This window comes from Octopus sinensis, linkage group LG10 (assembly GCF_006345805.1).
Source record: "Octopus sinensis linkage group LG10, ASM634580v1, whole genome shotgun sequence".
Taxonomy (NCBI): Eukaryota; Metazoa; Mollusca; class Cephalopoda; order Octopoda; family Octopodidae; genus Octopus; species Octopus sinensis.
The window spans coordinates 1,497,101-1,513,025 of NC_043006.1; the positions used below are offsets into that span (position 1 = coordinate 1,497,101).

General features: G+C 40.0%; 1 protein-coding gene across 2 annotated transcripts in view; it reads left to right on the top strand.

Annotated features, from left to right (window-relative positions):
• Nucleotides 1-15,925, top strand: part of LOC115216492 (retinal Mueller cells isomerohydrolase) — a 39,766-nt gene that overhangs the window by 11,731 nt on the left and 12,110 nt on the right. The window contains exons 2-6 of one of the 2 annotated variants that reach the window (XM_029785914.2): nucleotides 2,565-2,823; nucleotides 6,936-7,077; nucleotides 8,680-8,827; nucleotides 13,364-13,572; nucleotides 14,866-15,114. In XM_029785914.2, the coding sequence (XP_029641774.1) occupies nucleotides 2,565-2,823; nucleotides 6,936-7,077; nucleotides 8,680-8,827; nucleotides 13,364-13,572; nucleotides 14,866-15,114 (1,007 nt within the window). The remainder of the gene's footprint in view (nucleotides 1-2,564; nucleotides 2,824-6,935; nucleotides 7,078-8,679; nucleotides 8,828-13,363; nucleotides 13,573-14,865; nucleotides 15,115-15,925) is intronic. The other variant, XM_036506252.1, reaches the window with a different exon arrangement.

Consider the following 15,925-nt stretch of genomic DNA (forward strand, 5'->3'; position numbering starts at 1 on the left):
GGTCCAGCTTTTCTCTCAAGGTACTTACACTCTGCCGAGTGTGAGTACCGGCATTACACATCCATCGGAGCATACTGGCTTCATTTCTAGCGAGCTTACGCATATCCTCAGCAGTCACGGCCCATGTTTCACTGCCATGTATCATGGCTGTTCGTACACACGCATCATACAGTCTGCCTTTCACTCTGTGCGAGAGGCCTTTTGTCACCAGCAGAGGTAAGAGCTCTCTGAACTTTGCCCAAGCTATTCTTACTCTAGCAGTTACACTTTCAGCACACCCGCCCCCGCTGCTGACTTGGTCACCTAGGTAACGGAAACTATCAACTATTTCTAGTTTTTCTCCCTGGAAAGTGACGGAAGTTGGTCTCAGAGCATTTTCAGTGTTTATTGTTCCTGAGCATCTGCCACATACAAAAACCATCTTCCTAGTTAGCCTTCCTTTGACATTGCTGCATCTCTTATGTGTCCATAGCTTACACTTGGTGCATCTTATAGAGTTTCTACCTACACCTTTTCTACAGATCAAGCAGGGCCATCTACCTGAAGGTGTTTGTGATTTGTCTACCTTCCTACTGATTACGACTTTGGTTTTAGCTAGATTGACTCTGAGGCCCTTCGATTCTAATCCTTGTTTCCACACCTGAAACTTCTCCTCCAGTTCTGATAGCGACTCAGCAATTAGAGCAAGGTCATCAGCATAGAGGAGCTCCCAAGGGCATCCTGTCTTGAATTCCTCTCTATATATACATATATATATATCTTTATTATTGTCACACTGCCCTCTGTGCTTGCATGTTTATAGTTGGTACATGATCAAAGTTTGAGCCTGATTGTGCCATTTTCCCTTCTGACTTTATAATGTAGGCATGGCCACTGTATTGTCTAAAGTACTGTGCTACAGATAAACAATCAATATTCAAAGTACATTTCGTTAATTAATAATTTAAATTACATATCTAATTTAATGAATACAGTTTTATTTCATTTTAAAATATATTACTCTTCAGTCTTGAAATTCTTTATGTAATTGAGAAAATGAGTAAAAACCAGTGTTGGGTGAAAAAAAAAACTACTGGGAATAAAAATCATTCTTATAAACATGTGGAAACTGTAGTGCCCAAAGAAGCCCTTATTCTTGCAAAAAACAAATTTTGAAGCACATTAGCTAAAGCCACTCAACCATGAAATACTACTTACAATATCAGAAACTCCTCTAGTTCAATTCGCTAGGCCCACACTCACAAACAAATAAGTCCTTAAAATTCCCTATTTTGACCAATACAAAGTTTTCTCCAATGAAACAATCCTTCCATGACATCAGTATTTACAAACAATATATTTTTAGAATCAATCTTAATAAAAAACCAAAACCATACTAACAGCTTTAATTACATTAACTTCAGTAAATCTTTATATATAAAAGAAAAGTTGTGTGCTGTCTGTCTCCTACGATTTAGATTCCTAACTACTCCCACATTTTGCGGTGCAGTTTAACCAAAACCGGGTATCTTATAGTCGTGATTCATATCGAGCCCTTCTGGGTATTAGCACGCATCTACAATGAGTCTACGATTTAAAAAAAAATTTACCATCATTTTTTTCCATTTTAATGCATTTTTCGTTATTATATAAGGGAAGTAACTCTCTAAAAATGTCTACGATGAGTCAACGATTTTTAAAAAATTTACCATCATTTTTTTTTCCATTTTTAATGCATTTTTTTGCTATTTTTTGGCTATAACTCTCTAAAAATGCTTATATAGTTATTTCCCTTACAAACCCGAGCAACACCGGGCGATACTGCTAGTATATTATATAAAATCCGTTCTGTCTGTGTGTCTTCTAGGATCTCGGGCATCCTCCATCCGATTGCGCTCATATTTGATATGTAGATACCAACAGTATCAGGGCATGTATAAGTCTTGAAAAAATTACAAAAATCAATTCCAGGTGAGAATGCGATTGATAAAGTAAATAAAATCGTTTTTCTTTGGAATAGAAAAAAAGTCTATCTTTATTTCTGCTTTTGCTGGTGTCTCAAATTTAGGTTAAATCAGTGTTTCTCAAAGAGGAAGCCTATGGGACGGTCGGACAAGTTATTTTGAGAAAATTTGGTTTAAATGTTTGACAACTCGGCCCCTTGGGCTGACCAAAGCCTTGTGAGTGGATTTGGTAGACGAAAACTGAAAGAAGCCCGTCGTATATATGTATATATATATATATATATTATATATATATATATATATATATATATATATATATATATATATGTATGTGTGTATGTATATGATTGCGTGTCTGTGTTTGTCCCCCCAACATCGCTTGACAACTGATGGTGGTGTGTTTACATCCCCATAACTTAGCGGTTCAGCAAAGGAACCCGATAGAATAAGTACTAGGCTTACAAAGAATAAGTCTTGGGGGCGATTTGCTCGACTAAAGGCGGTGCTCCAGCATGGTCACAGTCAAATGACTGAAACAATTAAAAGAGTATCTTATTTATTTATTCATTGAAATAACATAAACCAAATATTAAATATAAGTTTTATGTCACTTATTTTCAGGTACCGTGCCATCTTGGTTGAATGGAAGTCTTTACCGAAATGGTGCCGGAGTATTCCAAGTTGGCGAAACTAAGTTGACCCACTTGTTTGATGGTTTAGCTGCCATTAGCCGCTATGACATCAAAGACGGTCGGGTTTTGTATAAGAACCGTATATTACGCAGCAAAACTTGGAATGATTCTGTGAAAGCCAACCGCCTCGTTTACAGCCAGTTTGGAAAAGTTGCTCTGCCGGATCCGTGCAAAAGTATTTTTTCCAGGTAAAACACACTTTCTCAGTTTGCCAGTAACAGAGAGCAATAGCAGTAGTAGATCTGGTGGTGCTGGTGCTGGTAATGGTGGTGGTAGCAACAGTAGCAGCAGCAGCAGTAGTGCTAGTTGTAGTACTAGTAATGGTGGTGGTGGTGGTAGTAGTAGCAGTGTCTGTAGTAGTAGTAGTAGCAGCAGCAGCAGCGGTGGTGGTGGTGGTTGTAGTGGTGGTGGTAGTAGTAGTAGTAGTAGTAGTGGTGGTGGTGGTTGTAGTGGTGATGGTAGTAGTAGTAGTAGTAGTTGTAGTAGTAGTAGTGGTGGTGGTGGCGGCAGTAGTAGTGGTGGTAGTAGTAGTAGTAGTAGCAGTGGTGGTGGCGGCGGCAGCAGCAGTAGTAGCAGTAGCAGTAGTAGTGGTGGTGGTGGTGGTTGTAGTGGTGGTGGTAGTAGTAGTAGTAGTAGTTGTAGTAGTAGTAGTGGTGGTGGTGGCGGCAGTAGTAGTGGTGGTAGTAGTAGTAGTAGTAGTGGTGGTAGTAGTAGTAGTAGTAGTGGTGGTAGTAGTAGTAGTAGCAGTGGTGGTGGTGGTGGCAGCAGTAGTAGTAGTAGTAGTAGTCAAATAATTCATATCTTTAGATGTGTAGTGAATGAAATCAATGTTTCTCCATGCTTGGTTCATACTCTGGCAACCCTAATTTGGTTCTGTTGGATTTGAACTTGGAACACAGAGGGAAGAAACTAACCACTGCACAAAAAGCATTTTAGATTCATCACTCTACCATTCCGTTTTTGTCTACTGTTTGTAATTCTTCATTTATTTAATAATTCATCTATTTATTGTGAGGTATATTTGCCATCTCAATATGGCTAACCACTAAGGGTGGGTGTTACTGTAGCTTGTGGCCCCAGGAGAACATCTCCTCCAGCTGGCTTTAGGCACACTTTCTGTGTCCTATCGGTATTTGCAAAGGGAGGTCATCCTTCCCTCGTCAACCTAAGTGATACGCACGGATTGCAGTTTCTGGGTATTGACCTGTCATCAGCGAATGACAATCACTGGTTTTCGATGAAAGGAGTTCCCAATGCAAATATTAATATCCTTTTTCCAGTGACTTTTTGTCACTGATCTCGAAAAACTGTCTGCAAGCAATAATAAATCTCTGAACGAGGTATAAACAGTAACTTGTCGTGCAGTTACTGTTTATACCTCATTCAGAGATTTATTACATCTATTTATTATTTTACTGTTTTTTTAAATAATAATGAAATTATTGTATACAGTGCTCAGGTGCACCACAACTTGTCAGAAAGTGCATATAAAGTACATACAGTAATGTAGAAATGTCTGGAAAGTGAACATGCTTGTGTGTGTATGGAGGGGAGAAAATCAAGTGTAGTGTTGGCGAATCTCAGGAAGCATGGAAGTCTTGAAGGATGCAGCGCTCCGACAACTAACAACCGATGCCGGCAGTTTGTTCCACGCTTCAGCAACTCTCAGCGTGAAAAAATGTTTCCTGAAGTCATGGGAGCTGTGCTGTTTTCTTACTTTTGTAAATATGTCCATGGGTGTTAGATGGGTGGAGTTTGAAGAGGTGCTCAGAGTTATTGTTTGTGCGATGGTTGATAATTTTATGGGTGTCTGCCAGGTCAGCTGCCAGACGTCGGAGTTTCAATGTGTCCATGCCCAGGGAAGTAAGGCGTTCAGGATATGGCAAATGCCTGATGGAGGGTATTCTTTTGGTTGCACGTCGCTGAACAGCTTCCAGACTGTTTTTGACACCAGAGCTGAAGTGGGAAAAAAAACCACAGATATGGGTAAAATTTCACCTAACTACAAATTTGAAATTGCCCCTGAATGAAGTCTCAAAGACCCCCACAAAATGATTAAAAGGTTTATTTCCCAAACACATGATTCTGGGTTCAGTCCCACTACATAGCATCTTGAGCAAGAGTGGTCTACTATAGACTTGGGCCAACCAAAGCTTTGTGGATGGCTTTGGCAGACAGAAGCTGAAAGAAGACCATTGTATAAATAGATATAAGTGTGTATTTAAGGTGGCGAGCTGGCAGAAACGTTAGCATGCCGGGCGAAATGCGTAGCCGTATTTCGTCTGCCATTATGTTCTGAGTTCAAATTCCGCCGAGGTTGACTTTGCCATTCATCCTTTCAGGATCGATAAATTAAGTACCAGTTACGCACTGGAGTCGATGTAATCAACTTAATCAGTTTGTCTGTCCTTGTTTGTCCCCTCTGTGTTTAGCCCTTTGTGGGTAGTAAAGAAATAAGTATTTCGTCTTGTCTTTACATTTTGAGTTCAAATTCCGCTGAGGTCAACTTTGCCTTTCATCCTTTCGGGACCAATAAATTAAGTACCAGCTGCATACTGGATTGATCTAATCAACTGGCCCCCTCCCCAAAAATTTTGGGCCTTGTGCCTAGAGTAGAAAAGATATGTGTGTTGTGTGTGTGTCTGTGTGTGTGCATGTGTGTTTATGTGCTAGTGTGTGTCTGTGTGCATGTGTATTTATGTGCTGGTGTGTGTGTGTGTGTGTGTGTGTGTGTGTGTGTCTTCCACTTGATATCTCATGAAAGTTGTAAAATGATTGTCACTGTTATGGAATCAGTGTTATTCATTTCCCATATTCTGTAAGCGCATGTCTGGACATGGGGAGATATTACTTTGTTTGCAAACAGGTGAAGTTTGGCATCAGGAAGGGCATCTCGCTGTAGAAAACATGCCTCAATCAACTCCATCTGGCCCATGCAAGCATGGAAAGGGGACATTGAAATGATGATGATGGGTGGTGCTGGTGCTTGTTGTTGTTGTTGTTAAGCAACAAGACGGGTAAGGGTGATTAGGTGATGGTCTAGGGCTTAGGGGCGGGAGACCCCAGACCTTGGGGAAAAAAAAATCTTTGGTCGTCTTGTTGTAGTCAAGGGCTCTTCGTTGACGCCCGACACCACTGGGAGGTGACCCTCAAAGTCACTGGAAATGGAGATCACCAGGTCCAAATTCTTGAACGGTTGGTGCTGGTGCTGGTAATGGTGGTGGTAGCAACAGTAGCAGCAGCACTAGTAGTAGTAGTAGCCTTTCTTCTAAAGGCACAAGGCCTGAAATTTTTAGGGAGGGGACTAGTAGACTTCATGGACTCCAGTATTTCACTGGTGCTTAATTTATCAACTCCAAAAGGATGGAAGGCAAAGTCGACCACAACAGAATTTGAACTCAGAATATAAAGACAGTCGAAATAAGGCGGCGAGCTGGCAGAATCGTTAGCACGTCGGGCGAAATGCTTAGCGGTATTTCGTCTGCCTTTACATTCTGAGTTCAAATTCCGCCGAGGTCAACTTTGCCTTTCATCCTTTCGGGGTCGTTAAATTAAGTACCAGTTACACACTGGGGTCGATGTAATCGACTTAATCCATTTGTCTGTCCTTGTTTGTCCTCTCTGTGTTTAGCCCCTTGTGGGCAATAAAGAAATAGGTATTTCGTCTGCCATTACATTCTGAGTTCAAATTCCGCCAAGGTCAACTTTGCCTTTCATCCTTTCGGAGTTGATAAATTAAGTACCAGTTACACACTGGGGTCGATGTAATCGACTTAATCCATTTGTCTGTCCTTGTTTGTCCTCTCTGTGTTTAGCCCCTTGTGGATAGTAAAGAAATAGGTATTTCGTCTGCCATTACATTCTGAGTTCAAATTCCGCCGAGGTCAACTTTGCCTTTCATCCTTTCGGGGTCGTTAAATTAAGTACCAGTTGATGTAATCGACTTAATCCGTTTGTTTGTCCTTGTTTGTCCCCTCTATGTTTAGCACCCTGTGGGCAGTAAAGAAATATATAAAGACAGACAAAATGACACTAAGCATTTTTACCCAGCATGCATCAGCTTAATAATGACAACGTTATTTCCCTAAATCCTTTATTATTTTCAAAATTAACTGAAACAAAGACAGTGTATTTCATGAGAAATATAATAATAAAATGTTTCAAGTACATCAGTCCTAGAATAGATCATCATCATCATCATCATCATCATCTTATGTTCACTTTCTATTTCTGACACGAGTTGTTTTCTGAATTCTCAATTTTACCATCATTTCTATTTTGTCCTGCTTTTATTTTCTAGGTTTTTCTCCTACTTTAAAATGGATGAATTCACTGACAATACATCTGTGAATGTTGTCAAACATGGTGATGCTTTCTTTACTATGACAGAAGTTGACAGAGTCCTACAAATTGACCCCGATTCACTGGACCCAGTCGACACTGTAGGTATCTTTTCTTTTGTCCTTTTTATTTTCACCTATTTCAGTCGTTCGACTGTTGCTTTGCTGAAGAGCTGCCTTCAAGGGTTTTAGTCGCAAGCATCGACCCCAGGGCTTCTACTTTGTAAGCCTAGTACTTATTCTATCGATCTTTTTTCCTGAACCACTAGGTTACAGGTACGTAAACACCCCAACATCAGTTGTCAAGCAGTAATGGGGGGACAAACAATGACACAAATGCACACACACACAGAAATATAAACATAAACATATATATATATATATATATATATATGTATATATGTATATATACAATGGGCTTCTTTCAGATTCCCATCTATCAAATCTACTCACAAGGCTTTGGTCGGCCAAAGGTTATAGTAGAAGACACTTGCTCAAGGTACAATGCAGTGGTACTGAACCTGGAACCATGTGGTTGGAAAGCGAGCTTCTTACCACACAGCCGTACCTGCACCTGTCAAGTTTGTAAAAATATCTTAATTTCCTTTTCTTTTAAAGAATTCTTAAGGACATCTTAGAAACAAGCTAAGACATTTTCAGTTAAAGCATGTTTGTTTTCTATTTTTATTTAGGCACAGGCGTGGCTCTATGGTAAGAAGTTTGTTTCCATACCACTTGGTCTCAGGTTCAGTCCCACTGCATGGCACCTTGGGCAAGTGTCTTCTACTATAGCCTCTGGCTGACCAAAGCCTTGTGAGTGGATTTGGGGATTTGGTAGACAGCTAAAAGATGCTTCTCATATATATAATGATAATAATGAAATTATTGTATACAGTGCTCAGGTGCACCACAACTTGTCAGAAAGTGCGTATAGAGTTTATGCAGTAATGTAAAAATGTCTGGGAAGCGAACAATGTATGAGTCAGATACATGCTTGCATGTGTATGGAGGGGAGAAAATCAGGTGTAGTGTTGGCGAATCTCAGGAAGCATGGAAGTTTTGAAGGATGCAGTGCTCCGACAACTAACAACTGATGCCGGCAGTTTGTTCCATGCTTCAGCAACTCTCAGCGTGAAAAAATGTTTCCTGAAGTCATGGGGGCTGTGCTGTTTTCTGACTTTGTAAATATGTCCACGGGTGTTAGACAGGTGGAGTTTGAAAAGGTGCTCAGAGTTATTGTTTGTACGATGGTTGATAATTTTATGGGTGTCTGCCAAGTCAGCTGCCAGACGTCGGAGTTTCAATGTGTCCATGCCCAGGGAAGTAAGGCGTTCAGGATATGGCAAATGCCTGATGGAGGGTATTCTTTTGGTTGCACGTCGCATATATATGAATGTGTGCATATATGCATGTGTGTGTCTGTTACTGTCTCCTTGCCTTGATTTTATGTGATAGCTGTAAACGAGTATCACTGTCATACAAGCAGTACCCTTCATTCTCAGTCTTCCATGAATACATGTCTGTTTCCATCTATTAAATCCACTCATAAGACCTTGGCTAGAGCCAAAAACCCTTGCCCAAGTGCTGTGCAGTGGGAGTGAACCTGAAGCCACAAGGTACAGAAATGCCCAAATCCTTATTTCGTGTTTTCTTATAAAAGAATTATCTTTGTATCTAAAGGGAAATCAATTTGCTTACTTCCAGGTTAAACTAACCAATTTAATTGCTGTCCACTCTGCCACTGCTCACCCACTTAAGGACCAGAATGGAACAATATATAACCTAGGATCAAACTTCAGAAATAAACAAATGGCCCACAACATCATAGCAAGTGAACCAAATGACGACAAAGGTTTGTAGCTCATTTTGGGATTTGGTTTGCAAGATTCTTTATTTGAGTTCGCGTGTTGAAGCATTTTCTGTTGTGTCTGGGGAGAGTCATACATACACAGATACATATGCATACACACACATACATACATACATACACATGAATACATACATACATGCATGCATAAGCACACACACACACACTGACCCACCCATATGTGCACAAACAAACAAAAAGGAACGCAGTGTAAATAACAGACAGAATAAAGACTATTGAAAAGGTTGCAAGACGCAACGAAAATGTTAAAAAAAGAAAAATAAGAAAAAAAAAGTGGAAATTTTACTGGTGAGTGAGTGAAATAATAAGGCACGAAAAGAGAATGGCTCTCCCCAGACACAACAAAGGTTTGTAGTGTTATTTGAATTTGGGAATTTACTTTTGGTACTAACTGGCACTCTCTCTCTCTCTGTTATGGCAACAAGGGTTCCAGTTGGTCAAATCAACAGAACTGTCCACTCATGCAATTAACATGTAACTGACTGAGCACTCCACAGACATGAGTACCCTTAATGTTGTTCTCAGGGAGATTTAGCATGACACAGAGTGTGACATGGCTGGCCCTTTTACAAGGCATGGCCCAAGGTGCCATGCAGTGGGACTGAACCTGAGACCAAGTGGTAGGGAAACAAACTTCTTACCATAGAGCCACGCCTGTGCCTAAATAAAAATAGAAAACAAACATGCTTTAACTGAAAATGTCTTAGCTTGTTTTTAAGATGTTTTTAAGAATTCCTTAAAAGAAAAGGAAATTAAGATATTTTTACAAACTCGACAGGTGCAGGTACGGCTGTGTGGTAAGAAGCTCACTTCCCAACCACATGGTTCCAGGTTCAGTACCACTGCATGGTACCTTGAGCAAGTGTCCTCTACTATAACCTTTGGCCGACCAAAGCCTTGTGAGTAGATTTGATAGATGGGAATCTGAAAGAAGCCCATTGTATACATACATACATATATACGTATATACACACACACATATATATATTTATATGTATGTATGTATGTATGTGTGTGTGTGTGTGTTTATATTTCTGTATGTGTATATTTGTGTCGTTGTTTGGTCCCCCCCCCCCCCATTATTGCTTTCCGATTCAGGTACAATTCGTTTTTTACCAGCTGAGTGGACTGGAGCAATGGAAAATAATTTGCTGCCAGGAATTGATTGTGAGGTGGATACCTTAAGATGAAGTGAGGTGTTAGGAGGATCAACATCATCATCATCAGCATTATAATTATCATCATTTTATGTCCACTTTTCCATACTTGCATGGGTGAGTTGTCCTTTGTTGAAGTAGAATTTCAGCAGTCAGATACTCTTCCACTTACCAATACTCATCTGTTTCCAAATAAGGTAATTTTTCCACATGACTGCATATATTTTCATGGATGATTGGAAATAAATGACACCCCTTTGATGACAGTGATGCTCGTTTACAACTATCATGCAATGCCAAGACAAAGAGGCACATGCATACATGCATAGGCAAACATAATTAGTTCAATAACTAATTAAAAGCAACACTACTGCTGCAAACATTATCAAGTGCACATACTCAGAGTTTGTGTTTTGTTTGTTTGCTGGTTCACTGTGATACTAAAACACCTGAAAGTCATTGATAAGCCACAAAAATGGCCAAATGTAAGTATCCATCACTCCTGAATGGAACTGGAGGTGAGTTTTATCACCTTTCTATGACTTTCAGGTGTTTTAACATCTAGAGCAATGAAGGGGGTCATTCTCCAGGTGTAATACTGCAGCAGACCAGCAAACAAATAAAACATGGACATTGAGTATGCGTAGTCAATGAGAATCAAATCAAACCAAATCAAAATAGATGAACATCAATGGAATTTGTATCCTTGTGGTACCAGTGCCGGTGGCACATAAGAAAACCATCCGAACGTGACCGTAGCCAGTACCGCATCGACTGGCCTCTGTGCTGAGGGCACGTAACAAACACCATCCGAGCATGGCCGTTCACCAGCCTCGTCTGGCACCTGTGTCGGTGGCACATAAAAAACACCATCCAAGCGTGACCGTCTGCCAGCCTCGTCTGGCACCTATGTCAGTGGCACATAAAATCATCCACTACACTCTTGGAGTGGTTGGCGTTAGGAAGGGCATCCAGCTGTAGAAACACTGCCAGATCTGACTGGCCTGGTGCAGCCTTTGGGCTTGCCAGACCCCAGTTGAACCGTCCAACCCATGCTAGCATGGAAAGCGGACGTTAAACGATGATGATGATGATGATGATGATATATATATATATATATATATATATATATATATTAGCAGCTATATCCTGAGTATAGATAAGTTGAAAACTTATTTTCACTTCTTGACCAATCATACTACACTCAAAACATGTTTTTATCTATCTATCTATTTTATCTACTTCCATTTCTCCACCGTCCCTTTATTTATTTTGCCCGTCTAAGTCCTCGCTCTCTCGTCTATCAACCTTTGCGTATTCCTTTATTAATTTTGCCCGTCCAAATCCTCGCTCTCTCGTCTATCAACCTTCGCCATCTTGAAGTCTGTTTCTTTAGTACACTTCCGCCTTGTCTAAAAAATTCCCCTTCCGGTCAACTTTACTTAAAAGGCAACCCCACACGTGCTCTATCTCATTCACCTAGCAGCTATATCCTGAGTACAGATAAGTTGAAAACTTATTTTCACTTCTCGACCAATCATACTACACTCAAAACATGTTTTTATCTATCTATCTATTTTATCTACTTCCATTTCTCCACCGTCCCTTTATTTATTTTGCCCGTCTAAGTCCTCGCTCTCTCGTCTATCAACCTTTGCGTATTGGCGGTGCACCCGCCCTTGCCCACCCCCACCACCAATACCGGATATCTCTATATTTTTGCTCCATCTATACCGGATGTCGCTTCTCCCACCACCATTATAGGTGTCTACTCTTCGAACCCCCCTCTTCAATACGCTATTTCACCATGCATTACCCCTCTCGTGATATCCTACGTTCTACTTGTCAAGAACCTGTCATCGTTTCTCCGAACCCCCCTCCCCACTGGTGCTCCCCTATATTTCTAACCCCCCCCCCCCCCACATAAAAAGCACCATCCGAACGTGGCCGATGCCAGCACCGCCCCGACTGGCTTCTGTGCAGGTGGCACATAAAAAGCACCAACTGACCGTGGCCGATGCCAGACCCCTCTGACACCTGTGCAGGTGGCACGTAAAAAGCACCCACTACACTCGCGGAGTGGTTGGCGTTAGGAAGGGCATCCAGCTGTAGAAACACTGCCAGACCAGACTGGAGCCTGGGGCAGCCCCTGGCTCCCCAGACCCTGGTCGAAACCGTCCAATCCGTGCTAGCGCGGAAAGCAGACGTTAAACGATGATGATGATGATGATGATGATATATATATATATATACACACACACACATGTGTGTGTGTGTAGTTCATTCATACTTGATAATTTTAATCTAAACTTAGGTAGGAGATAATTAAGGAAGTATATTTTATACCCTGCTGCTATACTGGTTATGTCCTTTAAAGTATTATTTTGTGATGCGCAAATAGACACCACGAGTTTACCTTCGGATATGCTCAAATCAAATGGCAATTGTAGGTGTGGCTCATGTCAAGCGATGGTGGTGGTGGTGGTGGTGGTGGGGACAATCACAAACACAGTGGCACACACATGCATAAACATGTATACTTATATATATACAACAGGCTTCTTTCAGTTTCTGTCAACCAAATCCATGCACAAGGCTTTGGTCAGACTGAAGCTGGAATCGTGAGTTTGGGAAGCAAACTTCTTATCACCAGCCATATGTGTGCGTATATATATATATATATACATACCACACACATATATATATTTACATATACAAATATATATATATATATATATATATATATATTATATATATATAATATATATTTACACACACATATATATATATATACATATATATATTTAAACATAATATATATACATATATATATATTTATTGTTATATTTCGGAATGGTCATTTTGCCAGTTTAGCCAATAAATATTTACATTTATCTTTACGGCCTTTTCCAGCACCGTCCTGACTGGCCTCCGTGCCAGTGGCACATAAAAAGCACGATCCGATCATGGCTGTTGCCAGCCTCGTCTGGTCTCCATGCCGGTGGCACATAAAAAGCACCATCCAATCGTGGCTGTTTGCCAGCCTCATCTGGCACCTGTGCCGGTTGCACGTAAAAAGCACCCACTACACTCATGGAGTGATTGGCGTTAGGAAGGGCATCCAGCTGTAGAAACACTGCCAGATCAGACTGAGCTTGGTGCAGCCTCCTGGCTTCCCAGACCCCAGTTGAACCGTCCAACCCATGCTAGCATGGAAAGCGGACATTAAACGATGATGATGATGATGATGATGAATGTTAAAGGTAGGGGAACAAAATAGGAAATATGTGGTTGAGTAAAGGTATGTACAACTATCTAAATATTGTTTGTTTTTATTTGATAGATGCCAAGCCATTTGATAACCTCCGTATTGTCGGAAGTGTGCCATCAAGATGGAAATCTCATTATGCATATAGCCATAGTTTTGGAATGTCAGAAAACTACTTTATCATTCTGGAACAGAACTTATGCTTCAACCTTTTCAAAGCTGCTTTTGCCAAGATCTTAGGCTATGCCTTCGTGGAGTGCATGTCAGTGTTTGATAAAGAGGAGGTATGTATAAACATGAAACTTAAAGTAGCTCATGTAGATACTCTTTACTCTTTCTCTCTCTTTCCCTCCCTCTCTCTCTCACATACACAAACACACATTCACACTGACATATAACATTTCTATCTATCTCTAATCATCACCATCATCAATAAAGTTATTATGGTGCAAAATGCTTTCTTGTTTATATCGCCAGTGGGGAGATAAATTCCCGATACCTTCAGCACTGAGACCACCAGATCATATGAGTGTTCATCATTGACAAGACCAAACAAGGTCGAAATCCTGTGATTTGGGGGTCTCAGCATTGGAGGTGGTGGGGATTTATCTCCCCTGCTACCAATATAAACAAAAAGGCATTTTGCACCAAAAAGCCAATGTGAGAATTTCTCTCATGACAACTACTACAGTAAAGTTTGTTCTAACGGAACATCCATGTATAAGTGGAGATAAGTATTAACTTCTTTATTCCATGCTAGCATTGGTTGAACAGACTGACAGGGTCCAGTGGGTCTAAGGACTACATCATGGTCCACTAGCTCCTATGACATGGTTTCTATGACTGAATGTACACACATACATACATGTCTCTGTGTATGTGTGAGTGTGTGTATGTTCGTGTCTCCTTACTTTGATTTTATGTGATAGTTGCAGACAAGTATCACCGTCATGCAAGCAGTCTCCTTCGTTTCCAATCTTCCGTAAAAACATGTTTGGTCATGGGGAAATATTACCTGGAAACAGGTGAGGGTTGAAGCAGAAAGGATATCTGGCAATAAGGAAAAACTTCACCTGACCCATGCAGTCATAGAAAAGTGAATGTTAAAACGATGATGAGGGGGGAAAAGAAAATACATGAATATAGTTTTTGTCTTAGAATCCACTCACAAGGTTTTGGTTGGCTTTGGATAAGATGCTTAATAAAAATTACCATGCAGAATGAAATTAAAACCATTGGCTAATTGATATTGATTGATTGATTAATTATATAATTGATTGGTAATATAATTGAAGTGAATATAACCAGTGCATGAGCTTTTATTGGCAATATGACCCTCTCAAAATACAAAATCAGTTTTAATACATGCTGTCATATCAAAAATCTTGAGAAGCAGAAACAAAAGCGAACATTCATTCAGTGTTGTTAACTACACTGCCACATCTGCACCTATACCATCACCCAACCACTCAACCTCAAAACCACATTGATCTAAAACTTGTTTCCTGATAATGTTTCCTCTCCAGCCATTTGGACCTGGATTTTTTTTTAAAGTTCAATATTTGTACATTTTTCAGGTTATGTTTAATGTTTTGCAAAAGAAAAATGGAGAACGGCTGAAAATAGCTTACCGTGCAGAAAATGTGTTCTGCTTCCATTTTATAAACTCCTTTGAAGAGAAAGGACATTTGGTTGTTGACTTATGTGGTTATAACGACTCAGCCGTTGTTCAACGTCTTTATGTAAAAAGTTTGGAGAAAAGCACAGAAATTGATGCAACTGCATTTTTCATGCGATATGTTCTCCCACTCGACGTCAACGAAGAGGTAAGATGCAATATTTTCATCAACACTTTAGAAACACATCACTTTTAGATAATAAGCAGAACCTGTTATTATTCGAGTTTTTATTCCTAATTGTAATTATTTCACTTCGTTTATATCGTTGAGCTCTTGAGAAAACCATCTTACAATCTTCATTAGCATCCTGTTATTTAAGCATTTAGCTTTTAACCCTTTCGTTACTGTATTTATTTTGAGATGCTGTGTTTCTTTCAATTACTTTAAATATAACAAAGAATTTAGTAAAATAACTTCGTTATCATTAAGCTAGTGTTAGGAACATAAATTGTGACTAAGGTTTGGTGGAAGATTTTAATTAAGAACTTTTGAAAACAAGACATTTGTACTACAGAGCCAGAGCCGGTTTCAGCCGGGTTTGTATCAAAAGGGTTAAACCAGCCATATCTTGGTCAAATATTCTACCTGTTTTATGTTCAAACTGGGCAGATCTGGCCTTTCACACCTACCTTACAATGTCATTCTAAAATTATGCAGTCATCAAAATCTTGAAGCTACTAAACAATGCTGTATAAATAAGCATTACATTTGGCAGAATAATCTGAATTTTAAAGGGTTAAAGTAACAAAGTAACAGGAAAAAAAGATATAAGAAAGGAAAAGAAAGAAAAGACAAAAAGGAAGGGGTACAGAGCGTAAGATGGAGTGGGAAGGGGTGATGGGCTGCATACCCCAGAGCAAGTAATGTGCTCAGCCGTGACCCACGGTAATGACCGCAATAGCATTGTCATAGAGAATGGCCAACAACACTCACTCCACTTCATGGGGCATCCTCTTAT